A 26,756-nucleotide genomic window follows, 5' to 3' on the forward strand; every position below is an offset into this window, starting at 1 on the left:
AATTTTTTGTCAACCCAAGCATATTATTAACAACATAAATAGTATTGTCCCTACAGTATTGGCGTTTTGTTCTAAACATTTGTGTAGGTTATTAGCGAGCTTTTTTGTTTTGCGTATTATAAAAAAAATGTATACCTTGTTTTGTATAAAGTCCCCAACTTTCTTTTGTTGGTTTGTCCTCAAAGTAAGCCCTCAAATTGTTGTCCAAAACCATCGACATCACCTCGGAAGACTGAAACAAAAAAAAACCCTCTCTCAAGACATCCTTTTTTGAATGTTTTTTAACTCGTAATGTTGGCGCGTAGTACTGAAACATTTTATACCAACAGCACTGAACGGTCCTGCACAATTTTTTTTCTGAAAAAAGCAAAAACAGCTGTCACGGCTTGTCTTGAAATTTTCTCACCAATTTCGAAATAGTGTTTTTGAAAATCAATCTTCATTACGACTGTTAAAATTTTAGTATGACTTTTTTGTTTTAAAACGGTTTAGTTGTTTTTTAGTGGTTTCTTATTTTGCGTGATAGCATAAACAACCCAACTCTAAACCTCTCCCCTGAACCTCTCCCCTGAAATTTGGCCCCTCACCAGCCAAGAACATTGCCAAGAAAAATTGGTTCATTTATGGTCAGAAGAAAATCTTGACTCGGTGACTGCTCATGAAAGAATGATTTTGGGGCAAAAGTGGAAGGTGATAGAAATTGGCAAAATGAATGCCCAAAGAATTCGCCCTTTGACATTATTTTACTCTATTATCCGACCAGCCTCAAAAAGTTTGTAGTAGCGCCATTGACTTGGCGTTAATATAAAAAAATTACTATTTCTTGAGGATTTGAAAAATTCAAAAAAGGCAAAATTTCAGGCTTTCTTAAAAACCCAGATCAATTTTTTCTTGCTGATTTGTTGTCCTAAAAACCGTTTTAGACAAACTCGAACGAGGAAACTATTTAATTACTTCTGTTGAGTTAACAATTTTCATATCAGATTTTTGATCTGTCTGCTATGTTACATACTGTTAACTGGCTTACTCTATTATAGTCGTTGTTGAGGTAAAAGAGAGCTCCTGCTTCCACGGCGAAAAGAACAACCAAAACAGCCGAGTACTGAAAATAGATCAATTTTAGACATCACGACTGAGTAGAAATCAATTTAACTGCCCTTCTACGGAAGCATGCAATAAATATTTTCCCTAAAGCGGACGATCAATTGATAAACATCGAAGAATTGAGTGCTGTCCTCTAATCGACATCTTTTTTGACTGATGAACGCTAATTTTTTTGAAAAAATGCTTTTGGCGCCAAAACTCGCACTTGATTTTTATTAGAGGAAAATGGTCGATTATAATAAATTTTCAAAATACAACCAAATCATTCCGTTTTGATTGTTTCAAATAATTTATCAAGATAGATGTTTTCGCCTAAAAACTTGTTCGTTTCCAATTGTGTGGCGTTTTTTGTGTTAATCGGGTCATTAAATATTGTCGTGTAATTTATGATAGACAGAGAGGGATAGTAATTCCTAAAAAACTCTCTCTTTGTACTGCCAAAATGCATTAGATAGTATCCATTTTCAACTTTCTCTTGTAAATTTTTTATTCTACCTTTAGCTCGGTTAACTGTGTCTCTAGACACAAGATCCGTGTGACACTATTGAAACGACGTAGCTGGACGAAGCTTTAGCTTAAATTTTGTTGTACCGACCATTTAAATTTTTCGTTTCTGGAGAAAAATGAGCTGATGGCGTCTTGAACACGTCTTGTAACATGTTTCCCAAAAATTTTGATTTAAAATACGACCCACATCCAGTTTTCAGCGTGAATAACTGTTTATATTATGATTTTAAGACCAATCATACTTTTTACTTGAGACAACATCTATTTTAATTAATTATTAATCGTAACAAAACTCTCTCTCTGTCTCTCTCTCTCTCTCTCTCTCTCTCTCTCTCTCTCTTTCAAAACAAATAATAATCATTATAATACATTTTATGCGATTTTAATCTATTATTAATCCATCTATTTTCTATACAGTTAAAACCGATTATATTTGACTGTTTTTATCCCAGTTTCTAATTTATTTGCTATGCACAAAAAAATCCATTTCAATTGATTTTAACCGAATGTTTTTCACCTACCGCAGGACTCGTTCAACTAAGTTGAAGAATCTTATGGCATAAGTCTGGAATTAAAGTTGTAAAAGTCTGGAAAGTCTGTGGCCAGACTCTTGCGACCCATGTCCAGACTTTCGCGGCCGAATTTTGGAATATATATGCTCGGGTGGTTTTCTTAATCAGACGAATTTTATAAAACTTTGCTCAATCGCGGATCAATCTCTTCAGCCGGGTGCATACACCGCTATTTCAACTTGCTATGAGTATGTATAAGAGCTAGTTTTATACTTTACACATTGCGAAGTATCTCGCTCTACCAAATCGTTTCACATTGAATTGATGCAGCTAATTGGTTTTACTAATTCCATGAAACGACTCAAATTTTAACAATTTTAATTTGATACTATCAGCCGAATATTCTTAGTGTTGCCAATATTTTTTTTACCAAAAGTTATTCGAGATCAATTAAAGAGCAGTCAGAACATTCAAGGCTTTGCCCTGATACGAGCAGTCTTTTATGTCTTTCGTAGACGTTTATTTATGCTGAAAATGGGAAAATGGTTTTAATTTTAATACTTTTTAAATCAATTCGAACTTATAGCGTTCTTGTTTTTTCATTTCTTCTTGATTAGATTTAAATCATGAGGCGCAACATTTTTAGTTGTTTAGCTACCAATATATCAGCACATTGTTTAAGTTCCATGATTTATTTAGAAAAGAGATTTTTTGAACTACTGCGGGAATCTTTCAGCTAATATGAATCTTTATGGAATTGTTTTGTCGTGACAGGGGCGGATTTAGAATACTCTCGAGGGGGCGCATTATCAAAACAATTTTCTACATTTCTCAACCTTTTTATGCAGACCAAATTTTTTTCTGAGCTCTTACCAATCACTAACAAAAACCTATTATGACAAAATTGTCTGCGCCGCAAGCAAAATTTTGAAAAAAAACAGGACAAAAAGGCATTTTAGACACTTTTTGGAAAATGAAGACCAAAAAATTGCGTATTTTTGGCGCGCTTGCTTCCCCTTCAAAAATAGTAAAAATTGGCGCCGAAGGCGCCCATTGAAAAAAGTTAGTGTCCGTGAGCCAAAAATTAAAACCTCAAATTAGTAAAAAAAAAGGGATGTCCAACCCCCCCCCCCCCCTCCCCCAAATCCGCTGGTGTTTTGTGGTAGAATTTTTTTAATATGAGGTTTCTAAAACAAATTTTAAACGATGATGCTCGCTAGCCTGGGCAACTTAGGAAATTGAGATTGGAAAGCAATAAATTTCTATAACAATTGAATTCCACGCGATTTCTCAGTGCGAGTATGCACTCAAGCTGAGGGGGAGCGGCTTTAAATAAAATCAACACAACTTTAGCTCCAAAGTTAGTGCTTGCTGTTTGTCGTTCCGTTTATTTGTTTTTTAATAATGATTAGTTACTCGAAATATCGTTTATTTGAATCGATTGTTTTTTTAGCGTTTCGAGTTTGGTTGCTATTTTTTCATAGCCCCAAAAAATGCTTATAGTTGATATTGAGTTTCCATTAAAAGGGTTTCTCGTGGCGATACTGTCAATGATCAGAAAATACGCTGGTCTAGCTAACTCCAAATTAAAAATACATATATATATATATTGGATTTTTATGCTATTTGGATTTGTTTTACAGCTTTGCAAGCAAAATACCCGATGAAAATTAAATGAAAGCAAAATAGCTTTAGGTTTAAAGTAAACGCTTGCTGTTTGTCTTCTAATGTTTCTGTTTATTTGATGACTAATCTTTAAATTTTGAGGTCCGCTAATTTTCCGATAGCTAATTTTTTTTATAATGCCGCTACAAACTTTTCGACCAGGACGCGACTAATTTTTCAGCCATGAAAGGACTAAATTTTCGACAGCCGTAACTAATTTTTCAAACATGCCGCGACTAAGTTTTCGACCGCCGCAACTAAGTTTTCGACCGTGCCAAGAAAGTTTTCGACTAGGCCGGGAATAACTTTTTGACCACCGCGACCAATTTTTCGACAACCGCGAACACTTTTATGTCTGCCGCGACTAATTTTTCAAGCATACCGCGACTAATTTTTCAACCATGCCGCGACTAATTTTTCGACTGCCGCGACTAATTTTTCGACTGCCGCGACTTTTTTTCCGACCATGCTGCGATTAATTTTCCGACTTCCGTAAATTTTTTTTGACCATGCGGCGACGTATTTTTCGACCATCGCGACCGCAATACGCTATTTCCAGACTCAGTGCGCAACTAATTTTCGACCGTCGCGACCAAGATACGGTATCAGAATTTGTCCGCGTCTGAAAACCCTGTGCAGCCAACGGATTTTTTGTCCGGGAGTTAAGATTTCCGCAACCGACCCAGAACATAAAAAACGCTTTTTCTTGTCTAAATTCCGTTATTTTCTGGTCGTCTAATTTGCTTGTCGTTTAAGTTCCTAAACCCCATTTGCGACTCAGGTTGGAAAAAAGATAGTTCATACTATAACACAAGCTTTGCTAGTGTAAAAATGAAAATTGATTTAATATGAGTGAACACATACCGAATAGAATACATGTGGACTGTCGTTGCAAGATCCGAAACATCCTAATCCCCCCAGAAGTGATAGAAGGAGACCCGACAGGAAGAGGAGCACACTGGTCCTGTAGGAGATGGAGGAGAAGTTATTGGGGAAGAAATCTACTTCCCGCAGCTGCTCCCAACCTCCGAGCGAGTAGACGGTTGATGCAATCACTACAAGGCCACATGCCTGAAATGAGCACGATTTCCTCAGATTAGTTAAAAGTTTATGACACACCGCCATTGTTCGAACTTAAAATTCGTTTTAAGTTCGAACATCAAATGAGCATTATTTTCTGAAAATGCTCTTCGTTCAGATTCGTAGATTATGACAAAAATAATTTCAAAAATGTTTTGCATTGAATGTATTTGAACAATAGTCGTTTCCCATTAAAGTCCCACCGGCTAGTTTACAAGGTTAACTAACTTTCCACGCAGGATAAAAAATCTAAGGATAAAAAAAGAAGCAAAAATGTGGAATCTGATCTAAACTACATTTTATTATTGGATAAATTAGATATTTTACCACTGTAAAATATTTAATATTAACCAATCATAATCCATCCAACTAACAACCCACTTATTTGTAAGTGCTGAAATTACCTGTAATTTCAGCACCAGAGAGATTTGAATTTAACTTAGAAATTAGTTGCCTCTCCAAGAGAAATTCAGCCGCCGCAATAAGCCAGTATACTCTAGATCTATTGAGCCTAGCAGAGACTAGTTAAACACCCTGAGACTAGTAGATATAAGAGTAAGAGTAGGATCGGTATTAGACTAAGAAGTTGCACGAATCTATCCGGCCGAAAATAAGATAGCGTGACGAGCAGACGGTGTACCCTATCCGAAATTACTCTATGAGTTAACCTCAAGGACCTAACCCATCTGGTGCGACCATAAGTCTCGAATAAGACCTTAATAGCTTAGAATTAACCAAATATAGATTAGAAAATAGACAAAACCTTTTCAAAATGTTATATGATAATAACTTAATTGAAATGTCTCTACGACTCAATAGATCAGAGCCGTTATTCCGCATAATACTAGAACTACCCGGTATTGGAAAAAGACCTCGGACGAGAGACGACATACGACTACATAGAAACTTACTATTTAGTTTCATGGTTGTACGGCAAAAGCCAACACAAACTTTTATATTTAGAATCTTATTAGCAATGAATTTAGATTTTCATTTGCAAACATAAAATTTTGAAGTAAACCTTCATGATTATTTCAGGTGCTAAATAAATTACTAATGTACCATAACGATTGATAAAAAGATCTCCAGTCGTTTTCTCAACTTCTGCAGTATTATATAAATCATATTTATTTGAAAAATATTTATTGAAAATAAAAATAAAAATTAGTAGCATGACAATAAATTGTTAGTATATATAAATCATCCTGTTGTTCTAGCTTCATCACCTAAACATAACAGCAATCATAAGGTAACTAAAATCAAAAAAACTAAAACTTTATATCAAATAAATTTAAACCATTTTAAACTTCAATTTACTTAATTTTAAACCAGATCATCAAGGCTTATCCTTGGATCTTAATAAAATTTCTATCTCATTAATTTTTAATTCTGATCATCAAGGCTTATCCTTGGATCAAAAAGAACACTTTTGTTCTCCCCCACCCACTTATCAAGTGTCTAACGACCTCAAACGTCGATTCACTACCCAACCTTTTCAAAAGACCCAGGACTAATGGAAATTTTTAATAACACTAACCATTCAAGTTAGGCTAAACAGTGAAGAACTTCGGTTATTCATCCTTAACTTGAACCCTACTCTTACCAGACCCAGGATAGATCTTAGACTTAGTAAGTTTAAAATAGTATCTAACGAACTACTTGCGTTCTAATTATACCTGAACCTTGTGGATCGATTTACTATTCTCCAACTCTTGAACACAATCACTACCCCTAAGTAAGATTAAGTAAGTTAACACCTTAACTTTGACTAGCCACGAGAAAAAAAATGATTCTCCGGAATCGATATACTTTTCTCTCCAACCCTGAACAAAAAGACCTTGGTTAAAATTAAATTAAAGGAAATTAAAATCACTAATAACTTCTTGCATCCCTCATCCTAAACCTTATGTCAATCAAAAATTTAGGAATTAAACAAACAATCGTTTTACACAATTGTGAAATCGACAACCAAAAAAACGATCTTGTAATAATCCCACATACACAAACAGTTGGATACATTCGAACAAAACGACAAACAATAAAAAGAAAAATTATAAGCAAACAAAGACAAATCACCCGAAAAAGATTTTCAAAAAATAGAAACGCATTTTCCGAATCAGAAGCCAGCAGTTTAGACGAACTATACAAATTAAAGGAATCAGTAAATAAAAATTGCCCCATTCATGACCAATTATATTTTTCCGATTCAGAAACAACTTCAAACTCATCAAAAAGAGGAAAAAGAAGAATCAAAAAGCAATATAAACACAAACCAGTACACCTTTATAATTGGAATCAACCAATTAGACATATTGATAATTATCTATTAACAGTCATCAAACGAAAAAATGAGCCACACTCGAAGTGACGAAAGTCCAGATGAAGAAGCAGTTTTTCCCTTTCTTATAGATTCACTCCATGATAGAGGACAAACACGATTTTGTAAAAACTTACTCGTAAATTTGTTTGAACCAGGAATCAGTCCATGCAAAGCAGAATTCCCGGATGTAAAAATTAAAAGACAAATTATAGAACATTATCTGAAAGACATATGTAACCTAACACAACAATACGGAATCTACACCATAGAATTCAGCACACCACGAACAGCTCATAACAAATATTTAATTCAAACAGACGATATAGATTTAGAATTTTCAAAAGTATTCATAGAATATATCAAAAGCATACAAATCATAATTCACAAAGAGCAAACTCCATATTCACTAACGAAGTTTTTGCAATAATATATAGTTGTATATCTATATTAGAAAAAACAGAAGTTCAAAGCACGTCACCAACCGAAACATCCAAACATACAAAAGTGAGAAAAGAAATCACAAAATTTTCAACATTTTTACATATAATCCGCAAAAATTTCACCAATAATGATGTCTCACAAAACACTAAACATGATTTGCAAAAAAATTTAGCATGGTTTATAATAGATTATTTTTCCCACAACCTAGATTTAATTTCACAAGCAAGAAAAATTTTCAGACCCCAAAGTACCAATGACGACACTGTCATTGCAGAACAATCAGATTACGTTTGGGACCCTGAATGGTCTCATCCAGTTTTTATAAATATTCCACAAGATATCTCGAGTCAAGCGATAAGTACAAAATCTTTTCACAGAGATTATATAAAAGTAATACCATTAACGATTGACGCAACACCATTAAATTATAATACATTTTTACGTGATACACAAAATAACAGCTTAAATTCAACAGTCATACATAATGAAAATCTCAATGGAACTAGAAATCTTACGCAGCAAGATATTCAAACACCATCACACTTCATAAATGAAGAAGTAGTCAAAACAACAGTAACAACTACACAAAAAAGTATTTCACCAATACGTCCAAACCTCACAACACCAAAAATTCCGAATACATCACTAACACAGGTAACCTTACAATCGACCGTTAAACTTTCGGTTGCTCCAAAACACTCACATATCGACTATCAGACGTATAGACCAATGACAAAACCGTCAAAAACACGAAAAACGTTCACAAGAAACAATTTTGCAGAACACAATTATAATTATGCACCCCAACAAAAAACAAATAAACCCCCCCGAAAAAATACGCAAAATTTAAATCACGTATGTTCCCATTATTGGAATCTCCCAAATACATCGATCAATTCAGTAAATTTTCCAGATAATCCACACCCTCAACAGGATTATAATGAAAACTACCCATTTTTTCAACAAAACAAAAATAAACAACAAACACCTTATAACACAAATTACCTATCATCTGATGATGATGATTACTATCAACCAGATATTTTTGCACCATATACTAAAGAATATCGCACACGAAGACCGCGACAGTCTCAACCATCTCAAAATATAAAAATTTACCTACAAAATCCAACAGATATACAAAATCCACAACAAATGCATGTACAAAACCCATTTAACACACAATATTTTCAACCAATACAGCCACAAAAACCAATGACTATGCATTCTTATCAACCAACTCAAATGCAAAATGAAATACCGCTTCCATATTACCTCCAGCAACACGAAATAACAAAAAATCAACTTTCAAACTTTTCACAAATGCCAAATGCCGCAGAATCACTACAGATGACTATGAATCTATACCTCATGGGTGGATCGTCAATAACATCGAATAAACCATTAAGGGTATTCACAGGAATAGACCCTGAATATTCTGTAGAAGATTATTTAAATGCAGTAACAGCAAATTTAATTTTAAATATAGGACCCGAACCAATTGTTACACTACTCCATCAAAATTGGATACATAGACGCACAGCGTTAATATAAACAACACTTGATGGAGCAGCTCAAAAAATGATTTTCAGTATTACCCATAGAAATAAAATCAGATTGGAAAAGATTTACACAAGAATTTTCAAAAATGTTTAATTCTGAAAGAAACAAACAACATCAAAGAGTTTTATGCAACGAAATACGCAGATTACCACATGAAACAATTAAACAATTAGCAGTACGTATCGAAACACTAGAACGAAAAGCATATTCACTCAATACACATGATTACAAAAACACAAAAATGACAGAAATTTTAATGATGACCCTAACACCTCAATTAAGGAAAATAGCTATAAAAAAGAGAGCATCTCATCCTTCCTCAATTCGAGAACCAGATTTAGATTTTAGAAAATTAGTAGATAAATTAGAACAAGCAGAAATCACAATGAAACTCGAAGAAACAGAAAATCTAAAACTACAATATGTTAATCGAATTGAAACAAATACTACACATATAAATAATATACAAGACTCAGACACAGACCTGATTGAAAAAATCACTGAAATACTAAACATCTATGAAAATAACCCAAATTTTAAAGGCAAACCATCTTTCAAAAAATGGTGTAATTACTGCCGACGATACGGACACAGTATCGCCGAATGTAGACAAAGACAACAAGACAATCAGAATAAAACTCAAAAGCACAAAGAACCAAATAAATCATTCTATCAATACATGAAAAAAGATCAAAATCTACCAAACAAAAATACATATAGCAATAATAGTTCAGGAAAACCACTTCCAAGTAAATCAAATTACTCAAGAAATCAATCACCATATAACTCAAGTTATAGAGGTAGATCGCCCGAACAAAGAAATTTACGAAGTTTCTCACAAAATAGACATAGCCGATCGAATAGCCAAAATAACCAAAATAACTATTCACGATCGAATTCAAACACAACAGAATTTGTTTCTGCATCCAGTTCCCATTCAAACCCAAGGAATAGGCACTATTCCAATAATAGATCACGAAACTCATCATACAACAGAAATAGAAACTATTCACACAGTAGGAATAGAAGTTATTCAAACAATCGAAATCAGAACTATTCAAACAATAGATCAAGGAATAACTCATATGACAGATCGAATTATTACACATCAAATGATAACTATCAAATTATATCACGAAATATTTCACAAAATCGAAACTCAAGTTACAATAATCGATACAGAAATTATTCCCAGTCACCACATAGGAATAATAACCGTTATCCCGATTCTAAACATCGATAGAGAAGTAACACACCAAAACCTCAAAGACACATTAATCAAGTGCAAACAAATGAAGAAACAACTTCAGTCCCCCCAGGTATTGATGACACAGGAAGTAATGAACTACAAATAAATCACATTAATTGTGAATCATCAGATACTGAGAGTGATACAGATAATACTATCTCTGTAAATATGATAACAGTCGAAAACGATGAAAATCAATTGGAACTTCTTCATAATTACTACATTGGACCTATTAATAATAATACACAAACTACACAAGAAGAAAACGAAATAAACACGGTAATTAAACCTGATAAAAAAGATGAAATGCAATGCTCAAACACAAAAAATATTTATCAAAATAAACAAAAAGAACAAGCAAGAGAAAAAATTTGGACAATTCCGTTTCTCTTAGAGAGTCCAAGAAGTAAAGAATTTCAACCACCCGATCTTGAAATTGAATTTTTAATCGACTCAGGAGCAGAATCAAATATAATTAATATTCCCAAATGGAATGAAATTAAAACGCTACACCCAAATTTAACACCTCTTGAAACATCTAGTAAATTGGCAACAGCACAAGGATCAACATTAGTTAACTATGGAAAAATCCAACTATTCCTTGTTCCCACAAGAACAATGGAACAAAACAAGATTCTGAACAAGCCATTTAAACAAACATTTCATATTACTGATATTAAGCACAATATCATTGGCATACCAATTATTACTAAAAATATACCAACAATAAACATCTTAAATAGTAAAATCCATATCAAAGACAAATATACAAAAACAAAAAACACAGCCTTAACATTCTTCCAAAGATTAAACAAACAACCACCATTTTTCTCGAAATTTTACCCCATTTATAATCAAAAACGGAAACACCTGAAACCACTATCAGGAAATAATTATAATTTTTCAATAAAACAAGTTCATCAGTATGACAAAAGTCAAAACAAAAAACAACTTTTCATGTCAGACTTCGAATTAAAACCTATTCACAAATTTTTCAAAATAACAATCTCATCTATAAAATACTCAAAAAATACGAATTCCGGTATTATTTCATTACATGTGTATAACTATACACCATATCAAATAACATTACCCTTAGGACTTTTAGGATATTGCGAAACAAATGCTACAATTTCACCTATAATTGAAGTAGCCTATCGAGTAAATAATATATTACAACTATTAGATGTTTGCCAATCAACAATTCTTGACGAAGAATTATCCATAAATAATATAATAAGTAATGAAAAAAGAAAAAAAGATTATTTCACAAAAACACCATATTTTAAACCGACATTCAAAATAACAAATTACACAAAAGAACAACAAAAATTTTTAACAATGTTCAATTTTCAACACTCACAAATCACACCAGATGAATTTGATAAATTAGCAAAACAACTGTTAAAATTTGCAACAGTCTACGCAACATCAAAATTTGACGTTGGAAAAATCAATTCATCACTACACCTCCCATTAAAACCTGACGCAGTTTTCAAAAAACAAAGAGCAAGTAAAGTACCGATTCATTTACACGATAAGGTAAATAGATTACTTGATATTTTAGAACAATACGAAATTATCTCACCAGTAAATAAGAAAAAAAACAAAACCAAAAGGAAACACATTCATTAACCCTGTTATCATTCTAGCAAAAGGTGAATCACTAAAAATAGTTTTAGACGCTAGATACCTCAATTCACTAATTGACGAATCAAAATGCAATTGGCCTATTGAACCAATACAAGTTATCTTAACAAAGATAAATGGTAAATACTTCACAACCGCAGATATGAATAGTGCTTATAATCAAATGCCACTAGACGAACAATCACGACGTTTAACACAATTTGTTATTGGAAATCAACAATATGAATTTAATTGCTTATTCTATGGAATATCCATAGGACCAGCAGCTTTTTCAGCTTTCATGAGTAAAATTTTTAGACCATTAATACTCAAGAAAAATGCAATCACCTATTTAGAGGATGTTTTTATGCAATCACAAACAAAAGACGAAATGTTTATAGTTTTAGAACAATATCATAAAATACTGCAAAACAAAAATTTGAAAGCAGCCCCCGATAAATCACACTTCTTTCTAATACGCGTTAAATTTTTAGGACATAATATTGAACGAAACACTATTACTCCATAAAATCACGCATTGATGCAATCCAAAAACTTCAACCACCTACAAATAAAAAGAAAATCCAAGAATTCCTTGGAATGTTGAATTTCTTAAGTAAATATGTTTACAAAATGCAATTATACTTAAGACGTTTCTATAACATCCTCAGACAACAAAATAATTTTGAATGGACCACTGAACATCAAACACGATTTGAAGAAATTAAAAAGCTTTTAACAGAACAAATTTCAAACACAATTCCAGATCCAGATCAACCATTCTATGCAATGTGCGATGCTTCAAGTTTTGGCATTGGCGCAGCATTGCTACAATCACATAATGGAACAAATAAAATGAATTTTATATCAGCAAATTTACGATTACTTACACAAGCAGAGCTACGACTCTCAACTCTAATGAGAGAATGTACAGCTATAATTTATACACTTACAGAATATGAATTTCTGATACTTGGATCAAAACACCCAACAGTTCTATTTACAGATCACAAACCAAATATTTTTCTCTTTACACAAAAATCAAATTTCAATCATAGAGTTTATAGATTTCAATTAATTCTAATGAAATTCCCAAACTTACATATAGTTTGGACAGCAGGAAAAAACCTTGCATTACCAGATACATTAAGTAGAAATACGCCACCTGAACTACTTACACGAAAAACTACAGTTGAAATACCACAAAATATTAAATTCTATCTCGCAAAAAATGAAACATCACCCCGATTAGAATGCAAATACGCAGTAAAAACTGACATTGATCAATCACAAATAAATAATCTACAACCTTTTCCACTCTACTTAGATTGCCAAAATAATCACTATGAAGTTGATTTACTAGAAACATCAACTTTTACACCAATTCCATACTCACAATGGGTAAAAAAGAATACTCAACAAAAGAGAATAAAACAACACTCGCATAAAAAAGATTTTTTTCCACTAATTGAAAAAGAAATTTTGACCGATAAAATAAACTTATCAGGACCACAAACAAACGATTCAAAATACACAATAAATCAAGTTTTTCACCTCCATGACCCACTTGACACAATTCCCCTATCAAAACAAGAAATTGACAATATTTTTCTCCCCCCAACAGATAAAACTACACTTGAACTCTTAAAACGGTATCAAAATCTTGATCCAGTAATTAGACAACTAAAATCATGGCACAAATACAAAACTAAGCCCGTAAAAGCTGATACCACAATTTTAGGAAACAAAACACTCCTCCGATATTTCAGAAAAATTAACAACACAACTATTAATGAAAATACAAATCTTTTACAATATCAATTAAATGATTCTAAAGTTCCCTGTCTACCTTTAAGTATGATACTAATAGCTTTTAACATCTCCCATACACAAAATACAAAGGGACACTCCGGATCAGAAAAAACATACTCGAATTTTACACAAAATTTTTATTTCCCAAATGCACCAATTTGGATCAAAGTATTATGCAATGATTGTATAATATGTCAATTGAACAAACCGTATCCAAATCAAAAACAAATAGCACAGAAACAAGATTTTAAAGGACAAAGTTTATATTCTAACCATCGCATTTCATTCGACACAAAAGGACCAATCTCACCATCCTCAGAAGGAAACTCCTACATTATGGTCATTGTTGATGCATTCACACATTATGTAGCACTCAACCCAGTACCACATTGTAATGCTTACTATGCTTACACAACACTTTATGATTATTGGATAGCCAAATTCGGATTACCCGAAATCCTAGTTACAGACAATGGTACAGAGTTTATGAATAATGAAATCATCACAATATGCCACTTATACAAAATCAAACATAAACCACGTACATCTCATGCACCTTGGACAAACGGTTTAGTCGAAGGTATGAACCGTTCACTACAAGAATATCTCAGATGTATCATTAATGGAAATGATACACGATACACAGAATGGTCAGCAGATGTAAAACTATTTCCCTTTTCATATAATTCACAAATTACGACAACTTTAGGAATGTCACCATATGAAATGGTTTTTAATCAAAAGCCACGAAAACCAATCATGTTTACCGTAAATGCACATAAAAATGCACAAAGTTATTGCCAACCAAATAAAGATTCAATTTGTTATAACCTACCTTTACACACATATGATGAAGATCATTTTCATCATCCACAAATTCTTATTTTAGCCTCCGGCACACATACCGAATGGATATTAAATAGAGATAAAAACACAATGAAATTTACCAAAAAGTAACAAAGAAATTGTTACAAAGGCAAAACATTAAAAACCAAATTAATTCACGCTTTACGCCAGCCAGAGATTTAAGAATTGGAACATTTGTTTTAATACCTAACTTTAATACACAAAAAGGAATCTCTAAAAAATTACAACCACTTCAAAAAGGACCATACCAAAAAACTGCCAAACCCACTGACGTAACGTATAAACTCACAGATTCAACTAAAAAAGAAATTATTCAACATCGTAACAATCTATTGCCCTATTACCCAAAAGAATACGCATTTTGCGAATTAACTCAATTATATTCTTTTACAGGTTTAAAAGTTATTCAAAATCATACACATACAGAAAAAGAAACAAATGTACAGGACAATGTCCGTCATGAAAAACAAAATCAAAAACAAACCACAACTCAAAACAAGACAAAAACGCCAGACCCAAAAATATCTCAAATAGAAAGAAAAAACAGGAAAATGATAGAAAAAATGTTACCACAAGAACAAGTTGAAAAATCAGAACACAGAGAACCATCACGACTTAGAAATCAACAACGTAAAAATTACAAAACATTCATCCCACAATCTAAAATATTTAAAAAACTTGAATTTCAAAAACAACTTTGATTTTAAAAATTAATATTTTTTACACTTCTAAATCATTTTGAACTTTCATATTTTCGAGATAACATGCTGAAACATACGCAACAATTTTAGTTCAGATTCAGCCAATAGGATTCACTCAAATCCGTCAGCTTCTATATCTCTTACACCAACCTATTAGCCGATAGATATTAAATTCCAGGCATATCTATAAGTATAACTATACAACCTCCAGGTCAAAAATAAGCAACCCGCTAAAATTTGACAACTAAAATAAATGCCACCATAATATTAAAACCCCTCCCCTATCTAGTAACGCAAAGATCAACAATATTTTCCCAACTCAGACCTCAAAAACCCTCCAACCAAAAATGGCCAATTAGCCTAAAGTCAAAAAGGACCATAATCATTTGGCCTAAAGTACAAATATTATAAAAATACACCAGATTATCTACCAAATAAAAACAAAGTAAAGAAGACCTCCCGAACACCATAAAATTAGCCCCCAACAATTTTTCACAAACTCAACCCACTTGCCAAAAAACCAACAAATAATCCGACCACACTTGAATCTCGCCCCAAACAACAAAAAATATTCGACGAACGAATCATTTCTTAAATGCTTTTCTCTCAAAAAGTCAATATCTTAAAAACTACAATCTTACATCTTTTCATAAAATTTTTCATTCTATTCAAACTTTTGCTAATATTTTTTATTGATACTTTTGAAGCTTTAATAATCCTTTTAATAGTTTTTTGCAGAATTTTTTTAAATTTTCTACTCCCTATTTGAAATATATCTCCAACTTTCCCATATCATTGACCACATTCACAGGTACGATAATTCAAAGTCTATTTAAATGATACGAACATTTTTTAGTAGAACAGATATTTTTTTACTATTCGTAATTTTCATTGCATTTTTATCATCCCTAATCATGACAATGTGCAAATGTGTAAAAAAGGCAAAAATCACATTCGCCTTAGCAATACTTTTAATCTTTTCATCGAAGAATATTACAACAAACAAAAATCTTCCCACTAGAAAAAGATTAATTGGACACATTTCCAAAATTGCTAACCAACCACCACAACATCAGTCTTCACCGAAATCCTCCCAAGAAAACCCAGTCATACCCACAACTACTCAAAACCCCCAAACATCCACACGAATTTCTTTCCAAGATAACCCGTACACTTTCGAAGAACGACAAGCTCGCTTATCTGAACCATTAGAACCAGTTCAGCGACAAGCACCCCTAAGTCAACCAACATATAATTTGTACCCCCCATTACCACAAGATTTAAATAGAATAAGACACATTAGTCAAAATCAAAATACAGTCGAAATAAATAGACAAATTATACATCCACGAAGAAATAGAAATTTTCAAACCCCTAGAATTCATTTTGATATATCCCAATCACCAACACCAACTACTTCAGAAAATTCAAGTAGTACATTAGCAGAAACTCCCCCACTCCTTTCACAACGCAGCACCTCAAGTATACCCTCAGATTACTTAGGTTCAACACCAACATCTGAACAAATACGTGAAAATCCCTTTAACCCCCCCAATCCCACCGCACGACTACCATATTGGGCAACATACTCATATACACAAGGTGAACCAAACTTGGTAAATGATCCAATAGATATCTCTACTGATACAACACTATCGTCATTACCAGAAACATTATCACTCCCGCCAACACCATCATTAAGTCGAATCTCTCCGACACTTTCCCCTTTAAATTTTCCAAATAACCTCGACGCTAGATATCGAGAACAATCTTCATCAAATACCCCTTTACGATTAGATTGGAACACATTCGTAGCACCTCCCCCAGTATTTGGACAACATCAAGAAAGTAACCGACTCCACAATTGGGCACTCCATAGATTACAATATAGACAAGATATCCACGAAGATATTCGAGAACACTATATTCAAATACTTCAACAAAATAGTCTCCAATTACAATTTGAAATCAAGATCAAACTTAATAATATTGTTCAACACCCCTACCTATTAAATCCACCAAATATAACAGTGTGCCATTCTGCCAGATGACACAGCACAACCTTCCGGCGACATAAAAAAGAGTGACTAAAGGCCTTATGAGCAAAAAAGTGTTGCGACGGAGGGTCAGAATGTTCTAGAATTTTTATTTTTAAAATTTCGATTGGAAGAAGAACATTTCTGAGAAATAGAAAAAAGACGGCCATTTTGAATAAAAAAGACGAAAATCAGAACCACGATATAGATTGTGAAGAACAGTTGTATCAGAGACAGAAAAACACGGAGCCTCTTATCGTGGCAAAAACACACGATAAGGACCTTAGCGACAGATATTTGTGGAGACGGAGGCTTCAGTGGGGGAAGAAATATACCACGGAACCCTCCCGGGACACGAAATATAAGAGATAAGAGTGTTATCTCAAGAAAATCACGGGAGCGGAGGCTTGGTCCCCCAGAGACTGTTATATGTGAAGGGACTGGGTAAACTAACTTCAACAGTTGCTGTAATGTCCTAGATCTTAATTAAACACCGATATTATTTGATATTTCAGGACATGAGTAGATAGAAAAAGGAAAGGGTCAATCCATCTCCAATGGATTTAATATAAAACTGTCACACAAAAACATATAAAAATAGGTTGTTCGAGCCGTGTTTTTAATGACAATCACGTAGTCTGAGGATCCGAGACTCAGCTATGTGGTTGTGTTCGCATGTAAACGAAAGCTGATCAAAAGTCGTTTGACTGATGGCCTAAAAATGGTAACTTTTTACTTTGCCCTAGACAGACCAGAAAAACAACTGGCAAGGTCGAGACGGTGAAAAACGAGTAGAATTAAGGTAACTGACGCCTGCCAGTCGTTAATAGGTACTTTTTCTACGCTCCGTCGCTGTGTGATATTTGGGCGAATGTTACACAGCTCAATCACTACCACCACCATTTATAACCACTGAAGTAATATACAAAAACGATTGATATACGAAAAACACAATTGGTTACATAACATTTTATAACCCATACTCAGGATTATCATACACATGTATATTCTGAAAATATTAACATTTCAACACATCTTTTTTCTTATATTTTCCGACCAAAACACAAATCCTTCTCCTCGCACAGGACCTCAGGATTTATTAGTAACACACTATGATTGTGAAGAAAATGAACAAAAAAACACTCCACAAATATGCAATAAATCAAGTATCACAATGCGAAACAGAACAACAAGCTATAAAACTACAAATGTAATAGCAACATTGTACTCAAAAGCCCGAGCAACAACAGTCACATGATATAAATTTACAGCAACATTTTCCGAAAAGAAAGTACATTGTTCACAAGTTTCCAACGGAAATAGGAACCGACTTGATCACGAATCATTTTACCAAAGTAATATAGAACGTCTTTTACACCTAAACCCCGACGATTGTAAAAACTAATTACTCAGACTAAACCTAACAAGAAATAAAAACACAGACAGAAAAATAGTAAATTTTCAAGTCTTTGCCGATTCTGTACATCAAGCAGAACTTGAACCATATCAAGGACATATTGAATTAGACGAAAAATACCCATAAAACGGCGCACACGGAAGATTAACTTATGACATACACGATAAACACTGGATAGCCCACATTGGAATAAATGACCCTTCAAACGGTAAAGCAGACACAAAAAATAAAGGATATCAAGAAATAATGTTTTTTGATTGGAAAATACAACTTTAAAAAATACTACTCACACGAGATTTGACTGATAACACCATGATCTATCAAGGAATTAGATTACCTTGCAAAAATGATCATGGTTATTGTGACCCTACAACAAGGACCCAAGCAACAATTGTTTGGTTTACCGAAGATACATGCTAAACATTTCAAGTAGCCAAAATACCCGCTCGAATGATAAAATTTCATGAAAAAATTTTTATTGAATCAATCCCATACGAACAAATGAACCCATCTGGTAAATAAAGCACTGATATCAAAAACATTCATGATATAGAGAATAAATTAACACGCTTTCAAGTCTATCACGAAACAGAATTTGCATGTAAATATAGCAATCCACTTTATAAAACACAATACTCTGAAATACTTGTCGAATACGAAAAAGTTTCGACAAGACCACTGGAAAAATCAAACTTGACCCTTATGCCACAAGTCACCCTATTAACGAAGGAACATCATACGTCCCAGTTAACATTTATAAAAGCATAGGTCAACCTGGTGGAAAACTAAAACCATATGACAGTAAAAGCACACGTTTACAAGAACTGTCACTAATGAATATCACCTAATTTAGACATGAAATTAGACTATACAAATAGTAGAATTTTCTAGGAAATGTCACTTTCTGAATTAGAAACACTTCATCAACTATGCGAATTAGAAAGAACACAAATCTTACAATCACTCGCATTAGCAGTACTAAAAATACCTTACGCAGGATATTTATTATTAGGAAACAGATCAAATTTTTTTGACTATGAAGGAAACATTTTATGGTTCTATACTTGCACCAAAAAAGTATCACCATTATATGTATTTGAAGACAAACGTTGTTATAAAAGAATCCCCATATTCTACAAAAATAAAGTACATTTTGTCGACACACTTTCAAGACGAACAAATTTTTGGGATACCGCAGTCCCATGTGGATCAGAAAATAGCCACAATGTAGTACAATTAAATCCTGATGAAAATAAATACTACCTACTTACCCCATACCCTACATTAATGCAACCACTCAAAAAATTTTCACCCGAAAGTATCAGAGCTATCGCTCGTAACCCGAATATTGATTTACAATCAATTGGAATATATTCTAAATCTGATATCCAACATCACATTAGAACACAACAGTTTCAGGAATTATTAACAAAATGGACACAATAAAACTCCAATCAATCGACCAGAATTTAAGAAAACTAGCCGAAACAGCAGGTTTTGCAGACATTTATACACAAGACTATAGCGGATATTTTAAAGATATCAAAGACTACATATATTTAAACGGTGAAAAATACAGACCACAGGATATTTCATCTATAATATTTTCAGTTTTGTCACCTTAAAAAATGAAATTCTAGCTTTTCTAGGATGGCCCTATTACATCTTAGAAAAATTAACTATCTTATACGCCATGTTTAATTTTATAGGATTTCTTTTCTCACTGTTAAAAGGAATCTATAACACATGCGCTATACACACACAAGTAAACCGACAAGCAAGTGTAGCACGTATACTATTTGCAGGAGTTTTTGGAATTTTTTCATCATCAATTAACAAAATACTTCCAGATGCAAAAATTAAAAGAATATAACACAAAAATATCCACAAGACCAAAGACATATAACGAAGAACATAATAATGTAGATACAACACCTACAGCACCACATATACCAACTCTACCACAAATCATCCATTATCATTAGTTCCCCGAAATTTTCGAAACCTCGCAATCACAAATAATCCAAAATTTAGACCAAATACAACACAAAGCCCTATTCTGCACATAAAGACAAATCATTCACAAAATGATAATACATATGAACAATTTATAGATCAACCTCACACCACCACTTTTCAATCTCAAAATAATCATTTTTTTTAGCCCACGATGAGCCGACAACTTGGATCCCTCCATCGCTCAAGTTCCCATCCAGCCAACTTCCAAACTCAAATCCCAATTATCCCGTTTTGGCTTTCCCACCACCCGATTTTCCAATTATTAATATAGCATCAAGCACGAATTCTGATACTAACTCAGATATTTCAGTTTTTCATACTATCTCACAATTTAATATCACTAATGTAGAAACCCCCGACAAATTTGCTGACTCCGAACCATCTCCCTCTACCCATACCCAGACAAACTCCTCAGTTTTTTCAAAACCCCCGTTTCAACCATTCCCATCCGTTTCCACTCCTTCTTACGCTTCCTAAGTAACCCCGACCTATTCTCCATTTTATTCCGACAGATCACATAAAAAATCCCCAGATACCATCCAAATTTCCGCAGAACTCGACAATTTTATAACATTACAACAACAACTAATACATCCCCAAACTCTCACAATACATCAACTATCATCCACAATAACATCCTCAAATCCACCAACTCCTACACCCTCTTCAGCTTACACTCCATCATTAGCTCAATCATCCACATCCATCGAAACACCTACCAGTACTAACCGAGCTTACCGCACTTTTAAACAAATATTCCCAAATCACCCATTTACAACCAAACCCGGAACAGCCCGCGAATATATCAATCACACGGAACACACAAACACGAAAAATTTTCTCGAAATCACATTACCCTCATTTCAACAATATACATTAAATACACCTACCATTGCTAACGATACATGAAATTTTGTTGATGAGCACGTTTTAATGCCAACACTCCATTGGACAGCTTATTATCATTATACTAACCCCCTCTGCCTACCATTAGCTAATACTACTGAAAGTATCGAGAAAAATAAGAAACATGTTATATAGACTAACCACAACACTAACACCTCGACAATTTATTTACGTTGGATATAAAAAATTATTAAAAACATTCACCGCACCCCGAGCTAACGATTTTGCAATAGAATACTACGATCATAGTATCATCCGCCTTAATCAAGATCAATTTTTAGATGAAAACCGCTTCGCAAACCCGCAACTAACAAAAAAAATTTCATTAAAACATCATACGTATTTACACTCAATATTTTTGATAGAAAGCATGATCATATTATTTCCGAATCACTAGTTGATAATCAAGCATATGAAAGCTTCTATGATAAATTTCAGTTATTTTCCCTAACCTTTCACTTTCTTTCACCACAGGAACGCAATTTGCACTGTTCCCACGATCTTATGTTACGCACTAAGCAAACGCACACATATACATATTATCGTTTTATACAAAATCGTTTTGATTTGCACACTCCATCAAGACAACCTCACCATCGTTTTCAGTTTCTTAACTCAAAATACACGTCACCATTTTTTCTAAATTTTACATATTGTATTAAAGATACTAACCTACACGGCATCCTCCGCAACTATGACCCAGTTACCCAAATGTACATATTCTGTCCCATCACAAAGTCCTTCAGTGCCAAAGAAATAAGACCCTTCCTTATCCCGCATGAATTTATCACACCTATTGAAATACCCATATTAGAATTCATTCACAATACTAAATAAAACCATAAAATATATAACCTCATCCAAAACACACCTTACGAGTTCGCAGTAGGCACAGAAGAGCTAAACACCATCAAGGCACTTCAATTGCTTTGGCCACTGCTACAAACTAAAAACATCATACGCATACTAGCCAAGTTACTAACAACATCAGATATGGTTCACGACATCTTTCCCTACGGCTTTTTCCCAGAAGACTAAGAAAACTATAAATTAAAATACTTTAACTAATAAATTCAAATGTATACTAACCATTTTCTATCAATGTTTGATTTATTCTTTTAGTCTTCACACCACAATCATCTACAAAACAGAAAAAAGACAAACAAAAATACAAACTTGTTAAATTATATTCAAACTCCTTAATCTTTAGCACCAAATAATGTAGTAAAATTCATACCCGTTGTAGTAATTTCATTTATAAATTATTTCCCCACGAAGCAGTAAAATTAAATACGATGAAAATTTATAATTTTAAACTTCCCCAAAACGCAGTAAAAATCAAATTCAATGCAAAAAATTCATAAATGAGAAAACAGTACTAACTTTTCAATATTTTCATTCATTCGCACAAGAATTCTATCCAAACTCGCACAGCTCGCCCACGAAGAATTGTTTAAATAATGATTTTAAGTTTCAAGCTTTCACTATAAACAACTCTAACACACGATAACAAGTTTCAAACTTTCCTTTAACCCGGTTGGAAAGGAATTATATACTAAACCAAACAAACCAACGCAGCTTACAAAACACCACAAATTATAAAATAACAGCATGACTAAGAAAAAAAAACCAATGGTACCCGAACCGGATTAACCCAGCTTAAAACTGGATAATCTATTCTTTTGAAGACTATTATTAAGTCAAAGAAAGAAATCATAAAACACAAAAAAGTCGCACGACAAACCCAAACCAAAAACAATTCGATTTTTAAAAAAAGGAGACAACCAAAGTAACATAAGAAAGACCAGAAAAAACCAACATAAAACGTTATCACATAACAGGACCTCTCAAAAAAACAGCATGCAATCATACTCCCACTCCTGGCCTAACCCACCAGAGAAGGACGTCCTGAGCATGCTTATAGCCGGCCTAACCCACCGCGCTACACACACGCTTTGTGACCACACTTCAATTGTTAATAATAGGTACTCAAGGGTGAGTAACTCTTCAAAATAACTGAACTAAACCAAAACGCTTTTGTGAAAACGACTAACTAAGTTCATGATTAAAAAACCAAATTAACATAAATTTATAAAATGTAAATCATACTTTGCAGTATAGAGATCAAACACAACAACAAAGACGAACATCCAAAGACTAGACGATCCCATCACACTCGAACAAAAGAATGGCTAAACACAACCGACATGCCGTCCACAATCACGACTCAAAGGATTTAGAGTACGACTTGACTTCGCAGAAAAGGACTTCATTGAACTAGACCAATGACCACCTCGATGCTCAAGTTTACTTACAGATCCGAGTTACAAGGCATCCCTTCCACACACGATCTTCACGCCATTCCCAGACGAGGCTGCACACAAAACAGTTCTCTACTAATACAGAAAAACCTGACATAGCAAACCATTTTGAAATCGGATTGATTTCATTGGGGATCACAGTCGTTGTCGAATGACAAGATAACAACTTCATATCCACCATTCTAGCGTCCTGGAACGTTCTTCTTCAAGAGGAACCGGATAAGAAAATGATGTTCGCCAAATACCAACGTTCATCATCCATCCTTCAATTGCAGAAAAGAAAGATAGTTCTAAAAAAAACTCTGTAAACCCCGGATGGGTGGAACCTGATCTAAACTACATTTTATTATTGGATAAATTAGATATTTTACCACTGTAAAATATTTAATATTAACCAATCATAATCCATCCAACTAACAACTCACTTATTTGTAAGTGCTGAAGTTACTTGTAATTTCAGCACCAGAGAGATTTGAATTTAACTTAGAACTTAGTTGCCTCTCCAAGAGAACTTCAGCCGCCGCAATAAGCCAGTATACTCTAGATCTATTGAGCCTAGCAGAGACTAGTTAAACACCCTGAGACTAGTAGATATAAGAGTAAGATTAGGATCGGTATTAGACTAAGAAGTTGCACGAATCTATCCGGCCGAAAATAAGATAGCGTGACGAGCAGGCGGTGTACCCTATCCGAAATTACTCTATGAGTTAACCTCAAGGACCTAACTCAAATGACTTTTAAATAATTTAGAAGGTTGTCACCAAAAAAAATTTTTTAACTGGGCTATCCATTCTAAAAATTAGTTATATTGGTGCCACAAGCGCCCTTAGAAAAAATTTGAGGCTAGTTAAACATGAAGACCAAATATATTTGTCTTGGCTTTATTAGTTCGCATGTCAATTTTCGTAACATTCGGATTGTGTGAACAAAATTTCACATGTAAAACTTTGCAGGGGGGGGGGGAGGAAAAAGAGCCAAAAAGTTTTCATTCTGCTAACTTTTTCGTTTTAACGCTTGCGAATAGGAATTGTTATTAGATCGGATTTCTGACTGTTCTCCAGGTGATTAATTTGTCTAAAAAACTGACAATCATATCCTGTCTAAGTTTCTGAATCTGAAATTTATTTCTGCGTCTAAGTTTTTTCCGATTCTGTTTTTTTAGTCTGAAGTATAATCTGGAATTTAATCTGTTTTTACGTAGAAAAATAGATAGAGCACGTGATTTACTAATAAAAAGATACTACTAATAAAATCCGTGTAACTAATTTTTTTCAAAAATGAAAAGGTAACAATTTGGAGTTCGATTGAAATTACCGAGGGAACAGCTTGCCCGAGTCGAGATTTTTCACCTTATTTGAAGCAAGATTTGAGCGGTTTTTTTAGGCAATTACGCTCAAAATCTTGCTTCAAAATGAGCGGTTTGAGCGGTTTTTGAACGGTTTATCTAAAAAAACCGCTCAAAAACCGCGCAAGATTTGAACGGTTTTGAGCGGTTTATCTAAAAAAAACCGCTCAAAAACCGCGCAAGATTTGAACGGTTTTTCTAGATAGACCGCTCAAATCTTGCGCGGTTTTTGAGCGGTTTTTCTATAGATAAACCGTTCAAAAACCGCTCAAACCGCTCATTTTGAAGCAAGATTTTGAGCGTAATTGTCTAAAAAAACCGCTCAAACCGCTCAAATCTTGCTTCAAATTAGGTGAAAAATCTCGACTCGGGAACCAAAAATGGAAGGCCGAAAATAGTATCAAAACCGAAGTACTCAATGCAATAACTGAAATTATCCTAGTATCAGAAATCCTCAGATCAGAACAAATATAAATTGGCAGTTAGAATTCACTTACCCACAGACAAAAATTGAGTACGAAGAAAACTGTTTTGAGTAAGCTTTCACTGAAAGTCAGCACACTAGCCATTGCATTGAAAAAGTAGAAAGAAAGTTCACAAAGAGCTCCCTGTGACGAACGCAATGCATGCGTTATAGTTTTTATAGCAACAAAAGTCAAGCACTCGAAGCTCAAGTGTTTATAAATGTGATTATTTTTGTTTAAAAATATATATCCATTGATACACCAAAAACTCCCATCTGACATCATATTAAGAACACTTGACTCAAAAATGTTATATTAAAAAATCGCAGCGATTTCCGAAGAAAGTAACGGAATACCATTGGTCGAGCTTTTTCTTTCTCAAGAAAATTTTTTTTTTGACTTTTCAACTACAATTTTTTGATGAGTTTTTGTTCCAGCATTTGAAAGATATTAATGTCCAATCTCAAAATTGACAAATTGTTTTAGATGCAATTTTTTGAAAACATATCCGGGTTTAAGAACTGCCACCATGCTGAAAAAATTATTACAAGTCAAATCTAGGACCTCATATTGATGCAAAACGTATCAATTATAGCTGCAAAATTTGTATTTGAAATTTAGCATGTGTTATCAAAAAATCGTATAATTTTTTTGTTGAAAATGTTAGTATAGCTTACCAACTATAACCATTTCAAGCAACTGACGGCAAGTAATGGTAATCAGTTTTTCGCCTCAATACGTTCAACTGATAGGATTGTTGTCAAAAATCCATTTCACGGACATGAAATGAAGGCTGTT

The 26,756-nt window shown here is 33.6% G+C and overlaps 1 protein-coding gene across 1 annotated transcript in view; it reads right to left on the reverse strand.

Moving 5' to 3' along the window:
* LOC134856971 (CD9 antigen-like) overlaps positions 1 to 26,154 on the reverse strand; it is a 64,207-nt gene extending 38,053 nt beyond the window's left edge. Inside the window, exons 1-4 of the mRNA XM_063873282.1 lie at positions 25,992 to 26,154; positions 4,653 to 4,859; positions 1,028 to 1,102; positions 136 to 232 (exon numbers count right to left, since the gene is read on the reverse strand). Of these exons, the coding sequence (XP_063729352.1) occupies positions 136 to 232; positions 1,028 to 1,102; positions 4,653 to 4,859; positions 25,992 to 26,063 (451 nt within the window). The 5' untranslated portion in view covers positions 26,064 to 26,154. The remainder of the gene's footprint in view (positions 1 to 135; positions 233 to 1,027; positions 1,103 to 4,652; positions 4,860 to 25,991) is intronic.
* Positions 26,155 to 26,756: the final 602 nt, after the last annotated feature.

Source organism: Symsagittifera roscoffensis, chromosome 1 (assembly GCF_963678635.1).
Source record: "Symsagittifera roscoffensis chromosome 1, txSymRosc1.1, whole genome shotgun sequence".
Classification (NCBI taxonomy): domain Eukaryota; kingdom Metazoa; phylum Xenacoelomorpha; order Acoela; family Convolutidae; genus Symsagittifera; species Symsagittifera roscoffensis.